At 44.8% G+C, this 20742-nt stretch overlaps 1 protein-coding gene and 1 long non-coding RNA gene across 2 annotated transcripts in view; one reads left to right on the top strand and one right to left on the bottom strand.

Moving 5' to 3' along the window:
* Positions 1–20742, bottom strand: part of GLRA1 (glycine receptor alpha 1) — a 39781-nt gene that overhangs the window by 7149 nt on the left and 11890 nt on the right. Inside the window, exons 2-5 of the mRNA XM_050905235.1 lie at positions 16831–16961; positions 12812–12879; positions 3956–4179; positions 55–137 (exon numbers count right to left, since the gene is read on the bottom strand). Coding sequence (XP_050761192.1) covers positions 55–137; positions 3956–4179; positions 12812–12879; positions 16831–16961 — 506 coding nt within the window. The remainder of the gene's footprint in view (positions 1–54; positions 138–3955; positions 4180–12811; positions 12880–16830; positions 16962–20742) is intronic.
* Positions 8352–20742, top strand: part of LOC127021903 (uncharacterized) — a 184501-nt gene continuing 172110 nt past the window's right edge. The window contains exon 1 of the long non-coding RNA XR_007767273.1: positions 8352–8402. This is a non-coding gene — a long non-coding RNA (uncharacterized LOC127021903). The remainder of the gene's footprint in view (positions 8403–20742) is intronic.

The following is a 20742-nucleotide window of genomic DNA, read 5'->3' as shown; positions in this document are numbered from 1 at the left end:
GAGAGGGAAAACACATTGTCTCCTCTCCAAAATGGAGATGTCTGCAGGACTCACAGCTTTCTAACTGCATGATGCACGTCTGTACGTCCATGGGGAAGTTCTTCAGGTCCATGGGGCAGGCCAGAGTCAGCGTGATCCTGAGGAGAGAAGACAGCACAGGGGGATGGCAAACAGTTTGTGGTACTGATGAGGGGGTGAACCCTCTCGGACATCCAATGTTGCAAACAAGCTGGTACCTTGCCCGAGACACACTGGTGCGCTGGGGGCAATGACTGACCATTCACCTCTTGCCTGCCTGTGTTTTCACACGTGGTGTTGGAAAGCATCAGAAATGCTGAGCGTTTGGGTCTGATATAATTCCCGGCAGAGTTGCCTGCTGCAGATGGCGTTTCATTGCCATGTTGTTTTGGACTGTGCAGAACAAAGAGTTCCCACACCAAACAGCTTTGGTCTTCATTTCTTGCCTCAGGCTCACAACAGCCTGGATTAGCAGCAAGCCCAAACCCATTCTCTGGACCCCCCGTATGCATTTCTAGAGACTGGGACTGTTTGGCAATCTTTGAACAGAACATTTCTGTGTCAGAAAAAAAAAAAGAGAGTTGGTCAAGATTACACGTTGCTGTGGGGGAAAAGAGAGACTTTGGTGGGATTTTCTACAGAGAAAATGCCATGTGGTAAGTCAATATGAACCTCTGTATCTTCCTGAATTCCTGCTGTGCCTGGAGACCTCTACTTTTGTCTCTCAAGCTCCATTTTCCACTAGGTTCAGGCTGCGTTTTCTGTGGTATATTGCTGTGCTGCCCTATACCATGATCTATGCTCCAAATGTTTGTTTGGTTCAACAAGCTGATATTAAATGATTTGATTCAGATAGCTAGATCTGTGTTATTTGGTTTGATAATGCTGAAAATGTGGTTCCTTCAAGTGTTTAGATTTTTCAGCTTTTTGCCTTGATGTAGAAATAGCAGAATTTCCTGGGGGACAGGGATTGAATTTTTCTATCATCAGACCTACAAGAAACTTAGCAGGAGGGAAAGATACTTTAACTTAAATCCTTATGTTGGAAGAAATTCTCTGCTTGAGTTTAGAGGCATGTTGGGACAGAAGATGTGACAGTAGAAAGAAATGACCTGTTCAGGTTTCCTCTTTATGAAAGCAACTGCATTTTCTGTATTTAAACAAACACCTTACTAGAAGAGAGTCATCACTAGCCTTTGCCCACTTTGTTTTTCTTATTGCGTCTCTGGCAGGGAACTTCATCTCTGATCAATCAGAGAGATAAGCCTTCAATTAGATCTTCAGACAAGACCCTTGAGAAGAATTTACTGTAAATATGTGCCAGGGGTGACTGTGGCTGCGGCTAGGTCATGAGATGCTGAGCACATGCTGGACAAGTGTGTGCTGAGAAGGGGTCAGAGAGCGAAATCCTCAAGGGCGATTTTGGGTGAACCCAGTGCGGAGCATGCTGAGCCTTGGGTCCATGGGACAAAGTCCACCTTCTTGTAAGTGTCTTGACTAGAGTTTGACTATTGCAAATAGTAGTAGCAAAGAGCCACTTAGAAAATGGCAGAGCACTTTAGACGGAAACTTTTTTTTAAAAGGGAAAGACTATTTCTCTGTTTGGAAAATCTTTGCAATTACATTGTGCTCTTCCATCATGAATGTCCTCTTTTTTTTTGTTTCACAGGAAAACGTACTTAGAAAGAAACCTATATTTTCATTTGGAGATGAGGGAGATAGATAGGAAAGTTCTTTTTTGAAACAAGAACTGAAGCGTTTTCAAGTTTTTGCCTTGAAACCGGTGATCAGCTTAGCCACATTGCTCCATGTCCCCTGCTGAGTGGTTGCTCTGTTTTGCAGAGCAACCCCAGGGCTGGGGTGACCCAGTATTCCCCCTCTGTGCTCCTGCAAACCCACTTGGAACAGGACTCTGTGCCATGCTCACTGCCAAGTTGCTGGCAGCAGTTTTACTACCTGCCTGTTTTTAGAAATTAAGAAATGTGAGGTTTCAACATTCAGCTAACACACATGGCAATTCTCTCACTGTTTTGGCCATCAGGGAGCTGGTCTTTGGGCTGGAACCACCTTGATGTTTGATGGAGGCTGTCTACATTGCAGCATTAAGCTGTTTATTTTCCATTTTACAGCTCCATGCTGTTTTTTCTTCCCCGTGGCTGCCACTAGGAGCTGCAGTGTGAGATGGGGTGTGTGTACCTTAGGCAAATTTACATTATACATGAGGTGAAAAAGTCTTCAAGATAGAGTTAAACTTTCCCTCTTTAAGCTCATGAAGTTTGATCTTAATTTCATTGGTTTAAAATAAAAAGTGGATGGGGTTGGAAGTGAAGTGAAGGTGGGGGATTGGATTGATTTCCTGTGGGAAATTCAGTGCAATTAGTTCAGCTTCACTGATGTATTCTTGGATCTAGCTATAAAGGGATAAATGGGAAGAGTTATGCTGAGACAAAGCCATGGAGCTCTACTTAGCAGTTTCCCTAATTTTTAGTCAGGAAATGCTGCAGCTTTCAAAACATAGTTTTCATGGGTTTCTACTAGTTTTCATGTAATACAGCTGGTTTTAGGCTTGTGCTAGTATAATATCTCAAGTAATTTTACATTAGGGATGTTAAGGAATCTACTAGTGAGGAGCGGAAGTCCTCGGACTGAGAAAGGTAGAGATGAGCTAGATTCCTTCCCAAACCAGCCCTCTGTCTCACTAGGTTTTGGCTAACACCTTCCTGGTTATTACTTTTCTACCTGTTGTAGTAGCAGCAGCAAGTGGTGACCATGTGGCTGAAGTACTGACATCCTTCTGCTCCAACACGGATTCAGCTACTGATGTAAGGAGGTACTTCCCAGCCTCTCTTTTTCACTCAAGCTTTTTCTCTCCCTTCTCCACATAAAACTGTTTCTGAAAATAAATTTCCTAGGCATAGCTTTGTCTTAGCAGGTCTTGAAGACAGAGCTGCCTGAGGGTATGGAAGTACCCCCAACTATGCAGTGGTCTCTGCTGTCCCAGAGGCAGCCCAGCTCATGGTGTGCAATCTCCATGTCTTTCAAAAGCACCCTCCTTCTCCAAGATCCTGATCTCTGGAGAGAGGCATGAGGCACAGGAAAATTTGTCTCTATCTCAAGCCCTTCATTGGTGTGTGGTAGAGTACTGCCAGACTGCCCAGTCCTTTTGGATAGGCATCTTCTTTTATATAACCGTGAAGAAAAATAACGGTGTTTCTCATGCTTTCTTTTAAAGGGAAGCTACTAGTGCAAAATTAGGACTTGAAGCTCAGGTAGCTGGTCGCACTTTCTCAGAAGGATTCCATACTTTTGCCAACCTCCTCTTCTTGGGGTGGCTGGAGAAAGACCTCTTCACTTACAGCACATTACTCTGCTCCCACAAGGACGTACTTAGACATGCAAACAGAGAACTGTATACCTCACTGCTTTTAAGCACAGGTTAATGCTGGATATAAAGGTCCAGATGAGGGAGCTGGTTATGGAACTTTTTCTTTCTTTTAGCTTGTGTAGCTGTATTTAACTCAAAAAAAATTGAAACAATATTAGTCAGGGAAATAAGGATGTGTTTTACTTCTCAGTGATTTTTGTGCCAAGGAATCTGCCCCAGAAGGAGGATCAGACACTGGCACAGACTGCCCACAGAGGTCATGGGATCTCCATCCGTGGGGTGTTTCAATTTGGCCGGACAAAGCCACAGCTGACCTGATCTGTTGTTGTCAATCATCAGGATGAGGTTGCACAGGAGACCTCCAGAGGTTCCTTCCCACCACATTGCTATGACACAGCTAATTGTGTGCTCTCCCACTTCAAGAAAAACCTCAATTTCTTTTATCCAACGGCATGCTCAAAGTCTTCACTTTCTCATTTTAGGCTTGAACAGTGGGAGTTTAGCTCTGCCCTCCCCTACCTTGGTGGAGCTCTTCCCATTGAGTCACCTCACCTGATGCTGTAGAGGACATTGCCATTTCTGGAGATCCTCAGAAGCTTGTTGTCTGTGGTAATCTCATGGAAATGGGCCCCTTTCTCATTGGCGAAGAACAAGTCAGGCTTCCAGATGGAGTCCAGCATAGAGGGGTCCAGGTCCAGGGAGTCATCAGGGTATTCGTTGTACGCCAGCCGTGGGTCATTCCATTGCTGTCGCAGGAAGATGTTCACCCTGTAATCCTGCACAGTGTAAGCAGGGAGCAGAGAAACGCAGTTAGTGCTCAAAGCAGGCTGAAAGTGCTGAGAACTGGGGAGCGTGTACTAAAATCATTCTCAAAAACAAACCATGTCTAGGCCTACGTTGCCAAGCTATGGCAAGCCTTTTTGGCATTATTTCTCAAGGAGCTGTTCTTAATTTTTAGCTTTGTAGCTTACAGCTGTCTCATAGCATGAGCAGCTCCCTGTCCTTGTATCCCTGCGTCACAGCAATTGTCAGCTGTGTGCGAAGTGTCAAGAGCTCTAGTCTGAACCCTGGTGCTGGAGAAGCCATGTTCTGTTGTGGAGGATGTAAGGGCTGGTGTCAGCAAGATGACTGTTGCAGAGGATTAAGGGGGAAAGGAGACCAAAGCCAACTTCCTTTCAGTGTTGAACGATCCCATATTGTGACTATCTATGGTTCCTCCAGACTTGTGAAAAGAAAAGGCACGGTGAGACAGGCAGTCCATGGAAGGGATATTCCCTGGTGTCCACTAATGTAAGGATAACTCAGATGAACTGACGGGAGCAGCTGTCCTTGGTGAGAGTATGTGAACATGAGAGGGATGTGCATGAAGTCTGCTCTTCTAATCCTAAGTGAGTGTTCTGGGTTCCCCTCTCTAATGTCAAAGTGCCATAAATGCTACAGGTTTTATAGGATGGTCGTCTTCTTTAATGGAAGCTAGTCCCCCAGCACTACGCAAAATGGTATCTGCCTCGTAACCGTGTGTCTTACAGCTCCCCTGAGTTCCCCAGGCCAAGGCTGGCTGCTGAGGTTTTGCTCAGACACTCTCCTGGACAATTAAAGGCAGTTTCTGTTCTCCCTGTCTGACCAGCAGCTTCCCAGGGTGATCTGCATGTCCCTTGTCTGCTGACTTTCACATAAGAAAGTGAGCCAACAAATTGAAATGGGGAGAGGATGTGCCAGCTATCAGGAGAGGGATAAAAGCTCCATGTACATACATTAATTGACATTTTCTAAGTATAGAGGCAGACTGCATCTGAAGAGCAGCATGTAATAAACCAATTTCACTGCCCTGGCCCAAACTAATAGTTGCTATCATGATTAAGAGTTTCTTTGGTGCCTTTCTAATACTAATGTACTTCGAAAGATTTTTTTAAGAGACAGTTAATGGAGGGTGTCTGACGTGCTTGCCAGTATCTAATACCTGCTGCATGCACTAGGACCTTTCTTTCAGTGAGACTATTTGGCACCTCTGAGGGGATCTCCCTGACTCTGCCATCAGGTCTGTTCTTTCCGTCTGGAGAACACAAAGCTCTAGAGTTGAAGGGTGCATGTGGAGGAGAGTCTTTCTGATGTTGCTGCCTCAAGTGCTTGCTTGACTATGAACCTACAGCCTCTTGTCCAGGAGGACATGACTCTTGTGGAGTCCAGTCACACTGGAAGGTTGGAGAGGATTGTGTCTTGGGTGCCTTGTGTTTTGAATGGGACAGTCATAGCCAAGCCCGTGGTCTAGAATCTGTTTCAAGCCACTTAGTGTCGTCTGCATCCTCGGAACAAAGAAGCTGCTAATGACATTAATGATTGTGACAACAGCAAATGGACCAACGACTTGATGCTAAAAGGACCAGACTTCTGAACATGAAAAAGAGTTGCAACACTCTCTCCTTCTGCTGATATTCCGAATGTCACCTTCACAAGTCCTAGTGGGTCCCTCTGACTTAATTATTCATCTCTGTCGACTCTGCATAATGTGTCTTGAGAAAAGGTGAATAGCTGTGGAGAGCTAGGAACCAGGCTCTTAGCACAGGACTAGCCAATCATGCGAACCTGAAAAAGGAAAGCAACCCTGAATCTCCACTTTGCATGGCATGCGGCAGCTCCTCGAACAACTTGTATACTTTCAATTCTCCCTTTTCTGTGTGTAAAGATCTGCAGCTATTGCAGTCAGGGGAAAATCAATGTCACTGACCTAATAGGTAGAAAGCAAAAGGTTGTTTTGCTTATTCAGCTACAAATAAGCTGGATGCTAGCAGACCAGCTCCAGTTGGGGGCTTATGTCATGTACGACACAAATTAAACTCATGTTTGGAAGAAACTTTAGTGGTAGCTGCCCAGAAGAGTTCTTAGCCTGACGGAGTGTTGGAAGGGGAGGGAAATGGAGCCAATCTCCCTACAACAGCCTGTGTTGCCGTGGATAAGCTTTGTTGCTAGAGTAAATTCACTGCTTCAGCTCTAAAACTTGTCAAAAGGAAAGGAAAGGGTGAGAAGAGAGGTGTAGAGTGGTTTACGTTGCCACCACAGCAGGCATAAGAGGCCATAGACAAATTCACTGCCATAGTCTTCATCACCATGATGAGGGATCTTAATCACATGCTTGTGGGCCAAATGAAAATTAACTTCTCAGAGTAGATGGCTGTGAGAAGGCCCCTTCTAACTTATCTCCAGAGACCAAGTGTCCTGTACTCATGTCCTGCATGGGAACAGTCCAGGGGCATGTTGTGAATGTGTGGTGTGAGAGACTGCACCACCTCTGTCCAGGGGATGTTCAGCAGTGTGGTGAGTAACTCTGGTGTGTGCTACTCTTCGTGCTCCCCCTTTGGAGACAAGTGTTTGCAGTGGATATTTTTTCTTTTGGAATATAGTCAACTGAGCATTTATGTTGTAATATAAAGAAGGCAAGGACAAAGAAATATAATATACGTACTGAATGCAATTCTCTGGCTTTGCCATTTTATGGCATTAGTATTTTACCTATCTCTGTGTGTGCATGCGTGTGTGTGTGTGTTTGTGAAGGTCTTCCTTCTCAGTGGGTTTATTCCACAGTCTTGGCCTGACCACTGAGAATGGTTGTTTCCTCCCGGATGCCTTTTCCCTTATGACAGACAGCTGCATTGCACTCTAGTATTGAAGGAGCTGAGCAGCCTTTTGGATTTCTTGTGTCCAGGCTTATTTGAACATAAGTGTAAAAACAAGCACTGTGACTGCAAACTGGCCATGACACTGCCTGAGGAGTCAGCAGGAGGCATGGAGAGCAAATGGGGTATGTCTGGCTGTGACATAGCCTAAGATAAGGGTTACAGTATTCTGTACCAGCTAAAGGATCCTGTGTGTTGAAAGCTTTGTGCCTAGGCGTTGCAGTCAAGCTGAGAGGTGATGAGCCAAACAACACTCATTCATTGGCTTGCTGGAGATATACAGTGTTTCTCCTGGATGCTATTGTATGAGATCTTAATTAGCATCACCAAGAAGTCCACAGTTATTCCTAAATGATGGACAGAATGGACCAATTTCTGATGTGAACTTTCAAGCAACAAAAAAGGTTTTGCTGGGGCTGTAAACTCAGCAAAAAAAAATCTCTTTCTCCTTATCCTTATTATCACTTCAGTTCCTCATTTATGTGCCAACCACATCCAGGCAATGATTATTTTGTGCAGCCTGCTCCTCTGGCTGGCTTGGGAGTGGGAGCAGCAACTCTGTGTTGTGAAGGCATTCGGGAGCTTTGCAATTGTCACAAAGGCATTTTACTCCCACGGGTGAAATGACACAGGGCAGGAAGAAAATAACTGAAGTGATCAAAGTAGTTCAATTTGATAATGCTGAAATGAAATTCTGCTTAGTGACCTCACAAGGAGCCAAGGAAAGGGAAGATCATTTGAGACCTTTCCTTCCCCAGATGCCACAGTCTTGGCATCTGATGATGAGTGAGCTGATGAAAGCAGTGGCAGGCTGGAGGTAGTGCTGTGAAGAAGGGATGAAGGCTGCCAGGAAACTCAATAGTTTTCAGCCCCTGACTCGGGGGTTCTGTCAGACAAGCCTCTGCACTCAACAGTTTTGGTGAGAGACTTCACTCTGATAAATTTACATTTTGCTGATGGAAAAAACAGGGTAGAGGATGAACTCCGTCAGGAGGGGATTCTGTTATCCCACCTGGACAGCAGAGCACAAGGGGCTTTATTAGCATTGAATTCATTCTCTAGAAAGGGAATGAACAAACATTTTTAAGGCTACTTGCCCTGCGAAGGAGCACTACAACTGACTGATTGCAAAAAAATAAACATACCAGGAGCAGACCTTGGGAGGGTTAATAAGTGACCTTGTTACCTTGCCACAGCTGTAGCCAAGTAGCCAATATGAAGCCTGGTATGAAAGCTGCAGCTGGGCCAGGGGGTGAAGGTGCTGTGAATAGTAGTTGTGTTGGAGGTGCTGCTGAGGAGGAAGCCTGTTGCCTGAGGAAGGTAGGCAGGTATGTGGTGAGGAGTGGGAGCAGTACCCTGGTGCTTAATAGGTGTGGGGTTTTTTGTGCTGGAGCCCAAAGCAGAAAGTTTTTCTGGGTCTCCCTACAAAAAGAGGGGAAAGTGTATCTCTCTGGGCCAAGGATGGAGTTGCTGAAGGGTAGACTGTTGCCAGTATCCTGAATTTCAAATTTAGGAATTTAGTGGTGAAGTCTTGCTCTTCAGCTTGGGTTTTTTTTGTGTGTCCTTGTATTTGAGTTGCATAGTCCCATTTCATGGCTTTGTTTTTTAAAAACAGGTCTAACATTGAAACTGCGGCAGACTGTGAGGTGTTGTGGAAACCTTTTCATTTTGCGTTGTGTGACTTGTTATATGCTTATCATCTCTGTGGGACTGATGGTTGGTTTTAAGAATGACTGACTGCAGAAGATTGAGCTCAAAACCTAGCCTTTGCCACAGGCTTTGTGTACTGATGCTTATGTCTTTTGCTGACCTCGGGGTGAGTGGGCCCGGTATTAAATGTGCGACCCATACACTTCATCAGTCATATTTGCTATCTGCTGTGCTATGGCTTGTGAGGCTGGAGTGAATTGCTTAGGCTGTTTTGCAGGGTGGTTTGTTATCTCATTGGAAATATCGTATACAGATGTCTATGAACAAGTATTTAACATTTGGACAGTTGCAGCCTCCAGCTTCTCCTGTCCTTAGGAGATGCTGGGAGACCAATTGTGGCTGTGTTGCAGCTGGCTGAAAGGTCACACTTGGTTTGCTCTTTTGAGATGAGATAACTATGGCATGAAAGCAGCAAAAATAAACTTGCATATATACACTGTGTCTAGGGGAGCCTGTGCTGGCTGATTTGTGGTTTTCTTTCTTTTACGCTCTCTTGTTTGCTGTGTGTGGGTCCTTTTTAAAACATGAGACTAGGAGGGGTCATCTTGAGTGCTGAGTCCAGCTCCTAGCACCTCTAGATGATGATATAAAAAAAAATTCCTCCTTCTCCATGTGTCTTCACTGTATACAAAATGCTCCCAACTGCCTAAGCCAGTGAGAGAGCCATAAAACTGCAGCTTCCATTGGAAGACAGATCAAGGGCATTGCTTAATTCCAAGTTTGCTGTTATAGCAGGAAATTTGTTAGATGAAATGCTCAGATAATCCTACCAGTTGTCTCATGCTACAAAGAAAAACCAAAGCTGGTGAAGCTTATTCAATTAAAACCAAGACCCTGTTCCCTAGGTGCTCAACTTCTGTTTCATTTTGAATGAAGAACTTGTAGCTTTGCTATAGGCTTCCTACTGTGGTATGGCTGGGGGGAAGGCGTTTATGCTTTTGAAGAGCAAAAGGGATTTAACAGTTTGTGGCTGGGGGTGGGGGTTGTTCGGTGTTTTTAATAAAAATAAGTGGATAGAGTGGATGCATCTTGCTTTTGTCCTCTGGAATCCCTTGCTGTTGGATGCACTATTGCAGTAATGCTTTGGGGCAGAAGGAGGCTGTCTGCACTTGTCTGGCTGTTGTAGTTGGTAGTATCTTTCACCTTGAAGCACTTGTTGGGTTCACAGGGATGTGTTCCCAGTCTCAGGTTCCCTTGTCCTTAGAGCTGATTGCAAGTGAGGTTGATGGATATAAGCTATAAGCCACAATCTAACATAAATGCCCAATCAATTATGTGCACCACTAGAGGCTCTTATGTTGGGTCTCTGGTTCTGCAGGATGCTTAAAGGAGTTTACTTCCCTTGCTCTAAGTCAGCTCTGCTTTGGGGAATTCAGTTTGGTGGATGACTTTGTCTTTTTGTTTTGTTTTTCTTCCGTCTATCCTTGCAACAGTTTTCAGATCTCCATTTCTTGTCTTGTTCATTTTTAACCTTTGTGGGGCAGATATCAGCTTTCTGCCCGCTCTGGGAAGCCTGTGCCTTCTCTCGGCCCCAACTCATTATCATCCTCCCTTCTGAGGTTTAGTAGACCCAAGTGGCTGCATCAAATGCCTGTTTTGTTCTATTTTCCTGTATTTTCTCCTTTTCCTCTACTTTCCATAACACCTCAAACTGTAAGTGAGCGTTCACCTCCAATCTCTCTAATCCTCTGCATGGTGACTTCATGATTTATGCTGATGTGAGATTCAGGCAGTGTAAACTTAAATGGCAGCAGTGGCATTTTCTGTAGGAACTAACAGCCCTGCTATGGAGTATTTTAAAGGCTTCTCGAATTGCATGTGTGCTATCCATAAAAACCTGTGACTCTTCTCCTGCAGGTAGTAGAGAAATAGTAATCAAATAGAAGATGATGTAGTACTCAGAACCTGAACCTGGCCAGGCTTAGAGTGCCTAATGATTGAGGTTTAAACCATAATGTTGTTCTTTCTCTTTTGGCCAGTGAAGCAGCTGGGGGGGGGTGTTACAATCATCAGTCCCAAGGGTCAATGATAGAGTACTGCTTTCTTTATGGTAAAACATTGGATCACCTCTCTGCCACCCAAGCTTCCTCGCCCCCACAGATATCTGATCACTGGTTTGAATTCAAAGTAGTCAGGTCTGACTCAAAATCCCTTCATGACAGGACCTTCTGCCCTTCCCAGAAACTGTGGTGGGGAGCTGACACTGCCTGTTTGACCCGCTGTATCCTCAAACAGCGAGGAGAGACTGGCTTCTCTGCCGAGTAAATCACAAGTTAGCAAATCCGGAAGACTGCTCTAACTTGCTGGACTCTCATTTTTAGATGCTTCAGTACCTGCGTTGCTTGTGTTCTCGTCAGTGTTTACAAGCAGAATCGCTGTCCCCAAAGAAGTGCATTATATTAGGTTGTGTGCAATGCTGTGTCAGCCTGACATCTGGACTAGCTTGTCAGAGCGGGCTTGGGTATTTCTAGACAAAGCAATGTGCCCAGAGGGTGCTCTTGGGTTCCCATGGGAATTTTTTCTATGGAAGACAGACTATGAAATGAGTGGCATCTGGAGAGGATAGCAAGTCCCTACAGCATGTCTTGGAGGTGAACTGCATCTCTCTCTCTCATGCTAGTCTATGTTAATTTTATGGAGCATCCTGCTTACTGGGATCCTGTGGCATCTTTGTGTAACTGCTCCAATGCATCTTGCAATGTGGGACAGATAAATTGAAGAACATGTCATTGTAATGTGCCTGTGTGTTGCACAGCGATCCCTTGTGGGCCTGCCCCTCTCCCTTGCACTCTGTGGATCGTCTCTGCTAGATTGTGTAGGAACAGGGTATTTAGTGCCTGTAACACCAAAGGAGGTATCCAATAAAATAGTACATTAGGAACAGATGCGTATTTCTGTTCTAGTTCTTTCTCTTTTGCTTTACATACAAATGAATCTATGAATACTCTTCTCGCCTATGAACTCTGACAAATTCTGCAATCCAGCTATGAAATGTGTTTCTTTGTGCCTCGACAGAGTAACAGCTTTTTTTGTACTACTGGAACTGAACTGCCCCCACCCCCAAACATTTCCAGAAGAATGGTGTAGTGTCAGAAGAGACTTATAACCCCAGGTATATAGCTGTTGATCTCCTCTGACAATGGCGTGCAGGGCAAGTAACTTGTTCAAGTCAAGGGGTGCGATCTGTATGTAAAGCCTATAACACCCTGCCTAAATGCACAAAACACCTCAAGCTGGAGTCTTGCATTCTTCATTCAACATCTTTCTAGAAAAAGAATTACCAAAGAGTAATTAAACACCATATTTCTGGATTATCTTTAATTAGCAGAGAGGTAAGGCACTGTACCTCTAGAGTTTTCCTTTGCTGCTCCCTGATTATGTCATAACCAATCTTTAATAGTTTTCAGATGGAGCAATTATCTCCTGTTCTAGTGATCCTCTGCTCCTAGTGCCTTGCCAATTAGATACAGCCTTTAACCATGTTCACTAATTTTGTCTGAAGTGAGCCTTAACTTACAAATATTGGTTTTGATTTTTTTTTATTAAAAATCATTGTCTAACAGAAATATGTCTCCAAGAAAATAATCATCTAGTGATTCTCTTACTCTTTGGGAATCTGAAATCTGGTGCAGACTGAATTTGAGTTCAGCTGATTTCCCTTCACTTAAAGCATTGATTCAAACTTCTGGATTTATATGCACTTAAACACAAAGTATCTGCAACTGTCTCTGAGCTTGGAGCCTTAGGCAAGTCTTCAAAAAAGACTATTTGCTTCCTTTTCTGACCCTTATACTTTGCCTGTACAGTGTTTTCGTAGAGATGCAGACAGAGACTGCACGATCTTCAACTACAAGCAGTGTGAGTCTTGTGTGTTGACCATTAATTTACTCAAGCCTTAGGTAAACTTGAGAACATGGAGACAATATTTTCCTCTGGTCACACTAAAGAGGCGGGTGATGCTGCATTTGCTGGAAGCACAATGAGGCTGAGCCAGTAGCTGAGCAGCTGTGCTGTGATTTTTACTTACCATAGTCGTTTCTGCAATCGAACCAAAGCTGTTGATGAAAATGTTGCAGCTGACGTTCACTGGTGGGCCTGCATGACAAATACAGATTGGAACAGCAGTTCACCGTGTGCTTGTAAGACAAAGTATTTCCACTCTGTAGTGTTAAAACCCATTGTGGGAACAGGGTGACTGAGGGGTGAGTATGGGAATAAGGTCTGGATGACCTGGCTTAGTCTAGTCTTGGTTCTGATGTCAGTTTGACATCAGACAATGCTCTTGCTTCACCTCTGTTCCCCTGTTTGGGAGAGTGTTTATAACTCTCTTCTGTGAACCATTTTGATGAAAATGAATAGATCACAGCCAGGCAGGGCAGCTTTCTAGATATCACCTCGACATTGCTGTATGGGTGGCAAGCTCACCTTGAACATGATGGCAATGTATCCCAGAAAAGAACTGAGAGACTACTGACAGGCCCTCTTATTTAGGGCTCTATACTTTTAAAATACTCATTTAAAGCATCTAAACGTTTCTGAACTAGGACCATATGCTCCCTACGGAGCCAGTGCAGCAGAGTGTGCTGCAGGGATCAGACTGGGTAAAGGAGCAAGTACCCCGTGTGATAATGGTGGTGTCTGCTAAGGCTCACAGCTGGATAGGAGACTTCAGGGCTCTGCCAGCAGAAATTCTCTAGCTGTCCTGTTTTGGGAGAGGGTACTCCCAGACTTTGGGCCATGCCTCTCCTGGGCTTTATTCACTTTCAGACCAAAGCTTTGCTTAGCCTGGTTGTATTAGAAAAGTTAAGGAACCACCAAAGGAGATGAGTGAGGATTAAGGGATGAAAAGATTGTGGTTAGAGAGCATGGGGGTCAGTCTGTTCGTGTGGTACTGGTGCACAAAGATATCAGTATGACTGGAAGTGGATTACAATATTGCTTGGCAAATCTGAAGTGGAAATGTTGCATTTGCACTGAGGGAGATGCCAAGAGCTGCAGTTCAGCACAATGCAAAAAGCTGGGGAACGTTTTGGAACCAGAGCCACATCTGGTACCTGGCAAACCAGCAACTTGCCCACATATAATGAGAGGATTTCTGTAAAGCCTTAACAAGGGGAGGGGAGAAGCAAAAGGGGCCTCTGCTCTGGGGGCTCCCAAAGGACCGGCTACTGGTGCTGCCCAGTGTGTGGTGGGGAAAGGCAGCCTAGGCAGAGAGCAGAGGACATCGCCCCAGGAAGCAAGGTCCCCCTTTAACACTGGGGGAATTAATCTCGTATCATCCATGTGACATGCTTCTGGGAAGATAAGCTCTGTGGAAGTGGCGAGTGTGGATTTTTAGATTATTCCCCCATCCTTTATGGAGACAAGGATGGTGTCTGCATTTCAAACACTGCCTGATGGCTCAGCCTCGCTGGGGGAGTGACGCTTGCTTGTTAAGGCCACATCTGCAGTTTGGCAGTTGCTGCAAGATGAAATACTAGGGGGGAGGAATGGCTTTAAGGAGAGGCTTGTGCCTCCGATCAGTGCAAACTTCCTCCTGTGTGGAAATCAATGGAAGTTCCTGATTACTAAGTAACATTTGGAGCTCAGTTTGCTCCTCTTCATTTCCCTTTCCTCCTCTCCTATTTTGGCCTCTTCTGAAACTTTGTGCCTGTCCTCTGCAGGAGCAGGATTGCAGCCACGTAACAGTAACACTCTCTACGGCTGGAATTTTCTTGGTGTGAGTCCCAGGCAATCCGAGCAGGCTTCTGTCTAACCAGATCCCAGACAGCCATTTGCCAGCTCAGCAGCAGCTCAAATACTGTTCAATCTGTGCAGCTTTTCCTCCAGACTGTTAAGCATAGGCATGGGCTAAAATATCAGATGCAAAATGATGTCTTCACCCCCACCCCTTCACCAACCCCTCTTATCCAAAAGGCTTGTGAAGTTTATCCAGCAGCTGAAAGCACACAGTTGATCAGGCTTTAGCACTTGTTTTATCCCTTCTATAGTGTTCCTGTTGAGCTCAGGAGTAATAGTTTTCTTCTCTGGATCCATCTCATGAACCATGTAGAAGGTCCATGTGCATGTGATTTCCCCTCCCAAAGGGCACAGCATAAGAAAACTACTGAGCTGACCTCCTGGATGACTGCATGTGCTCAAGACTGACACACATGGAAGATTTTGGCCCTCCTCTTCCTGATCCTGTGTGGATGTGAAGAAGAGTGTGGGATGAGCTTGGCCCAGTGCATGTGAAGAAGACTCTCTCCTTGGGGCAGCCCAGCTCTTGTTGAGGCACTGCACTCTTCCCACTGCGTCCAAGGGGAGCCACGAGCACTCTGCAGGGTTTTAGGTTTTTTAGCTTGTGTGAGGCTCTAGAAACTTCCCTGCCTACCACTGAAACGTGCCGCCTCTGCAGTGGAATGCAGCTGTGAAGGAATATAGTTTTCCAGCAGCAGGGTTAAGGGTACAGCCTGGATGAGAAGTCCCTTGTCCCACACCTGCCGGGTTCAGCTCTGCCCCTGCCTGAGTTACTGACTTCATCCTGCAACTTAAACCAAAGCCCAAATGCTTCTTCCTTGTTCTCAGACTGTCAATCCACAGCTAAGTCCAGACTTTACAGCATTTATGGAAAAGCTGCAATCTTCTTTTTGTTAATCTTCCCCTCCCCAAAAATCAATCTGATATGGATCTTTGGTATTATTTTCATTTAGATCTAAGATGTTAAAATGCCCTTATGAGTTACTGCAGTTAATTTAAATGACATGCTTTGAGAGCTACAACCTCGAGCTCTGTAAAACACCTCCTATGCCTCCCATATAAATTGGAGCCTGATTTATGTGTGGGAGGCTAGGCCAGCAAAACTGCCCTGTGGGGAAGGTGTAGTTCATTGAAATTCAGTTAATTTCAATGATCGCAAATAAAAATGCAATACAGCTGCCTTCAGCAGGAAGATAATGTATACATTTCATTAAATATTAAAGTTTAATTTCTTTTGTGTGTGTGCATAATTTAGTGGCAGGCAGGATTACAGGGTGTTTTTTTAACTCTTTGTGATTTGGATAAAATCAGCGGTGTTCTCTGTCTAGTTGATTACTAGGACATAAGCTTCCCACCCGTATTTGGGTTTAAAAGCCCAGAATAGAACTTATTGTTTGAAGCTGGCTGGCAGGTGCTGTCACCATGATTAATGGGTCCTGGGAGTCTTATGTTAGCATTGCCAGTGACTCTCGGTGGGGGAAGGAGGAATTGGTAGCAGGAAACAAAAGAAGTGAAAGAAATGAGCATTGGAGAGGGCTGGACAGTGGCTGAGAGGGGGCAGGTCCCACTTTATCTCTGGGTGTGATTCAAGGGCAAATAGCTCTGGGAAAGTGTGCTCAGTTAAAAAGAAAGAAAACAAAAAACCTACCAAAACCAAACCCCACCCTTGTTAGAAGAGGTGTTTCCAGGAGCAAAGAAAGAGGTTCTCTTGCCTCTCCCAGGGCCTGCTTCAGTGCTGCTTGGCTGCCAGTGAGTATAGGGTGACCTGGGGAAATCAGGGGTGAAAGGCAGCTGTTGCAGTGGAGCTGTGTTGGGCACCAGCTTAAGAGCCCCTTTACTGTGGGGGATGGTGACGGGTCAGAGCTGCCCCTGGCATCTTGCTGAATTCCTCTGGAGCTGATGGGAGAGGCTCCTCTTGGCTTCAGTGGGTGTAAGGGGGAAGCATTGCCAGCTATTAGAAGGTGCTGTGGGTAGTGACTTAAGGGGAAAGGAAAGTTGAAGTTTTTCTCCTGATCTGTAAGATGTTCAGCTCCCTGCCAGTCACTGCTTGGTTTGGCAGGATCCCCGATCCCTATATTGAAGTTTTTCCTGCATGTGAAGTTGTTACAAGGTTGTTCCCATTCTGAGTGGAAGTCAGATGCCTTTCCAGACATCTACAAGGGATCCATGTGCCGAATCTCTCATTATTGTACATATTTCATATGAACATAAAGATTGTTCATATTCCATATAGAGTTAGGGAAGCATTCATGAGGATTGCATGCAGTTTTCAGTCCCAAAATGAAACAAAGCCGGGTTTTTGCATACCTTTAAAATTTGGCCTGATCCTGGCGTCGTATCCTGAAGTTCGCCCCATCAACTTATCCAAGAAATCGGAGGGAGACATGGGTTTGGGGGCAGATCGTGCTGCTGCTTCAGCTTCTTTGGAGGCTGCCAGGCTGTGTGAGTAGAAAGAAAGAGATTTTGGTGTACATCCATACTGGGGAGGGTTTGGGGTCCAGAAACAGAGCAGTCAGTGTCTCGTTCCTGCTGTGAGGCAGGATGGGTACCCATGTGAATTCCTGATGAGGCTGGTCTCTGCTAATTTGTTTGCCCAGCCCAAACATCTCTGAATACAGAATCCCAGCTGCCACCAGAGTAGAAGAGAGATGATGAGCGGAGAAAATCCTTTTGTGAGTTTAGGTATAGCTCCTTGGCATGCCACTAAATTACAAATGTGAACTCTGGCACTGAGCTCCACAGATAAAATACACTCTAAGATTAGCCTTGGGCAGCAATTACTGCTTAATTACATGGCAAATAGTAAGGAGCATATTTGGTACTCTGACAGTCTAATTTTCCAAAAGGCAGGTAGGATCAGAGTAATCTGGAATTCGAGGCTTAAATGAGTGTCATGTGATTGTATAGCTCCTGCAGAGCTTTTGGGACTGTAGGGGATGGATGTATTTTTGCTTCCCGCTTGCTGGTCAGTCCAGCATTTGCTATTGGTACCTGCAATGCAGGGGTCTGAGTTCAATACAGCAACATGGTCTTTAGACTGGCAGGTGTCTGGAGTGTGATCCTGAAATGATACTCATGTTGGGTTGAGGATGAAAGGAAATGAAGTCCTTTTGGGACCTGTACGGCCTCTGGGGCAGAAAGAGTGAAATTACCAATTTATCTGTGGAAGATGAAAATCTAAGGCTGGCAATGTGCCTTCTGACTCTGTGGGAGTCCGCAAGATCTGCAGGGTGATGATCTGGGCTTAGGAAGTCTCTGTTGTTGCCATCTACGCAGGAACAAGTGACCCCTGGTACGAGGTGCTCATTCTCAACTTTGCAGGAAGGTTTGATTTCCAAGACAGGAATAGACACTGTTCAGTTCCCTCCCTATAGTTATATGGCTTCTACTCAAACACAGTTCTGTTCCCAGGCTGGAAGTGTGGTGTAAAACTGCCTAGATTAGCGCAAAAAAAAAAACCCAAAACCAAACAAATGCATAGGTGACATGCAATGTGCTTAGGGCAAGAGCTGTCTCTGCCTGTGGGTTCAGATACCTGAAGCTGGTTAAAGCCTACAGGCAGTATTGCAATGCAAATGTATAATAAGCCAAAGAAAGCTGCTCAGGAGGAAGTGAGGCTCATTGCTTCACCCTTTGCAAAACTCCTGAATTTTTTAAAGTACAAAGGCTCTGTGGGAGCTGTGAGAAGCCACTGTGGCAGAGCAGCTGAGAGGCCTAAGCGTGTTTACAACAGGCACAAGATATTTAGCTACATATGTCCTCACAAATGACACCATGGAGTCCTCCTGCAGGATAAGGACCTCATCTTGGGAAGTTTTGCATTTCTTGTCTCATGAGTCTCTGCAGTAGTCAAACCTGCTGTCTTTCAGATGAATAGTGCTAAGTACTGACACAAGATCTGTCAGGAAGAATTTAGGGACTGTTACTATGCATGACATTAATGTGACCCTACCCTCAAAGACCTGTTCATACAATGCAAGTTTGAGCTGAGACTCCAAAGACACAAGTGTTATCTAGAGAAGGCCTTGACAAGAGCATTTTGAACCACCAGCTTCCCCGGGACTTTAAAAATGGATGGGATTCAAAAGGACTTGGGTGCCATAATTTCAAAATCAGGAGTCTGTAGTAACCTGTATTGTGCTGACTCTCTTCTCTAGTGTTAGCAGTGATGGCTTGCCAAGCCTTGGTTTTCAATCCTGCAAACTCACAACTGCAGTCTGGCTTCTTTTGCAAGCTGCAACCGTATTAGGGTTCTCTGACTACTAGATTTTTAACTGTTAAAAATTGTTTAATTTCTGCAATAAAGAGGAGAGAGAAATTCCAGATTGCTTCCAGTGAGAGTCTGAAACTAGGATTTCATTCACCCTTTATGTAGTCACAATCCAGTCCCACAGTGGACCTTATCTGAACTGGCTGATGCACACTCATGCTTGGAGGTGACCTGACGAGATGTGGATCTAGCTTTTACTGTAGCCACGTGCCATTTCTTGTCTTGTCCCCATCTCTGCTCTAAGAAACTATGCAAAGCCACACCAGTGTGTTTCAGGGGTAAATGGGGTTGTGGAACGGGTGATGTTTTTTAATTATTTTTTTTTAGAAGGAAAACAAGAGGGTGCAATTGATTTGCAAACTCAGAAGAAGAAATCTGGGAGTGGGAGGACAATCAATACTGGGCTCGACTACTGCATTCCAATAGAGTGTCTGCATGGCAATGAGTTGAGAGATTTCAATTAAGCAGCAAATGACTTTGGTAACCAAAGACTCCTGCCACTTCAGCAGCAAGATGCCAGATAGTGCAATACACTGATTTCTTCTCATTAACTGTAGACTGGAGGAAGTATATGAAAGTGGAAAAGTGGGGGGCAGAGGGGGAAGAGGCAATACAAATCTAATAAGCTTTAAGTGCAAAAAGATAATTAGAAAGTACAATTCCCCTGGCATTCATTTCAAAAAATGAGGTGAAAAAGCACAGAAATCAGTGTTCAGCTTTCCTGTAAATTTAGTGTCAAAACCCATGCTGAATATGTTCACTCCACAGTCTGCTGGTATTTCTTGGGTGCCATTTTCTGATTCTTTCTGCATTAAAGTTGCAAGTAAACTAATTTCATGGGCTCAGTTCTTACATGAAGTATATATTTAGATAAATGAATCCCACAAGCATCTGGGAGAGGACCACCCTCTCACAGCCCCGCTGCTTTCTGCAGCTTCATGCCCATCCCTATGAGCAGTTTCCGCGAGCACCTTTGGAGATGTGCTGAAACTGTCAAACACGGTTTTGTGCCTCCTGGTGTGTGTTTTAGAAACTCTTCCTGGCTGCTCTGTGTTACCCAGGTGACCTAGGAATGATGAGTTCCGAGTTTCTTCCAGTTTCTATTTGATTACTAAAAGTTTCCCTAAAACTAGCTGGTAACAACTTCCCCCCTAGATTTAACAAGAAAGGCAAGAAAGTGGGGGATGAGGGAATAGCAAAGCCTTTCCAGCAGCAGGCTCTATGGGCAGCAGGCAGGTGTGTCTACTCTCCAGCTCAGAAGTAATAGTAGAAAACACCACTGGGAGCTACAGAGAGGCTGGCCCACCCTACCATGCTTTGGAGGGATGGATTGCATCTAAGACAACCCTGAAATGTTCACTCTGGTTGTGACAATTGAGCTTTGCTGTGGCAATTTAGCTCAGACAGCACCCAAAAAAGCTATCAGCTTCTACTGTCTTCCAAGTCTGTCTTGACCAGTACTGTGTGTGCTGCCTTGGGAGCTCTCTGGGATTTTCTCCATCCCTTAGTTCTTACAGAAGCACCCCTGAAAGTTCCATAGGGCTGTTGATCTCCTGGCCCAGCAGATGCAAGGAGAGGAAAATTGCCAAGTGATTTGAAAATTATTGACTATAGAAGAGAATTGGAAATTTAGGGTGCGTGGTTGTGTTGTTCAGAGAGAAAATTTATTCTCCAAATAAACAAAAGGAGGCAAAACATGTAACAAAAACACTGAGGCTGTAGTTTGCATTGGTGCAAGAGTGTCGTCTGAGCCGAGAGCATCTTGGGGCATTTTAATAGCAGCCAGACAGCGGCTTATCGTATTTACACTGGTGTAATCCCCAGTGGATCTGGCTGAGAAAGTGCCATCAGGCAATCATCAGAGCAACAACAACGGAAAGGCTCTCTTCAAAGGGTTGATGAACTAGCATAAGCTTTTGTGCTATTAATGCTGGCACGTAAGCAGACAC

The sequence above is a fragment of the Gymnogyps californianus genome, chromosome 14 (assembly GCF_018139145.2).
Source record: "Gymnogyps californianus isolate 813 chromosome 14, ASM1813914v2, whole genome shotgun sequence".
NCBI classification, from domain to species: Eukaryota; Metazoa; Chordata; class Aves; order Accipitriformes; family Cathartidae; genus Gymnogyps; species Gymnogyps californianus.
The sequence above is the reverse complement of the archived record's forward strand: the minus strand, read 5'-3'. Positions and strand labels throughout refer to the sequence as shown.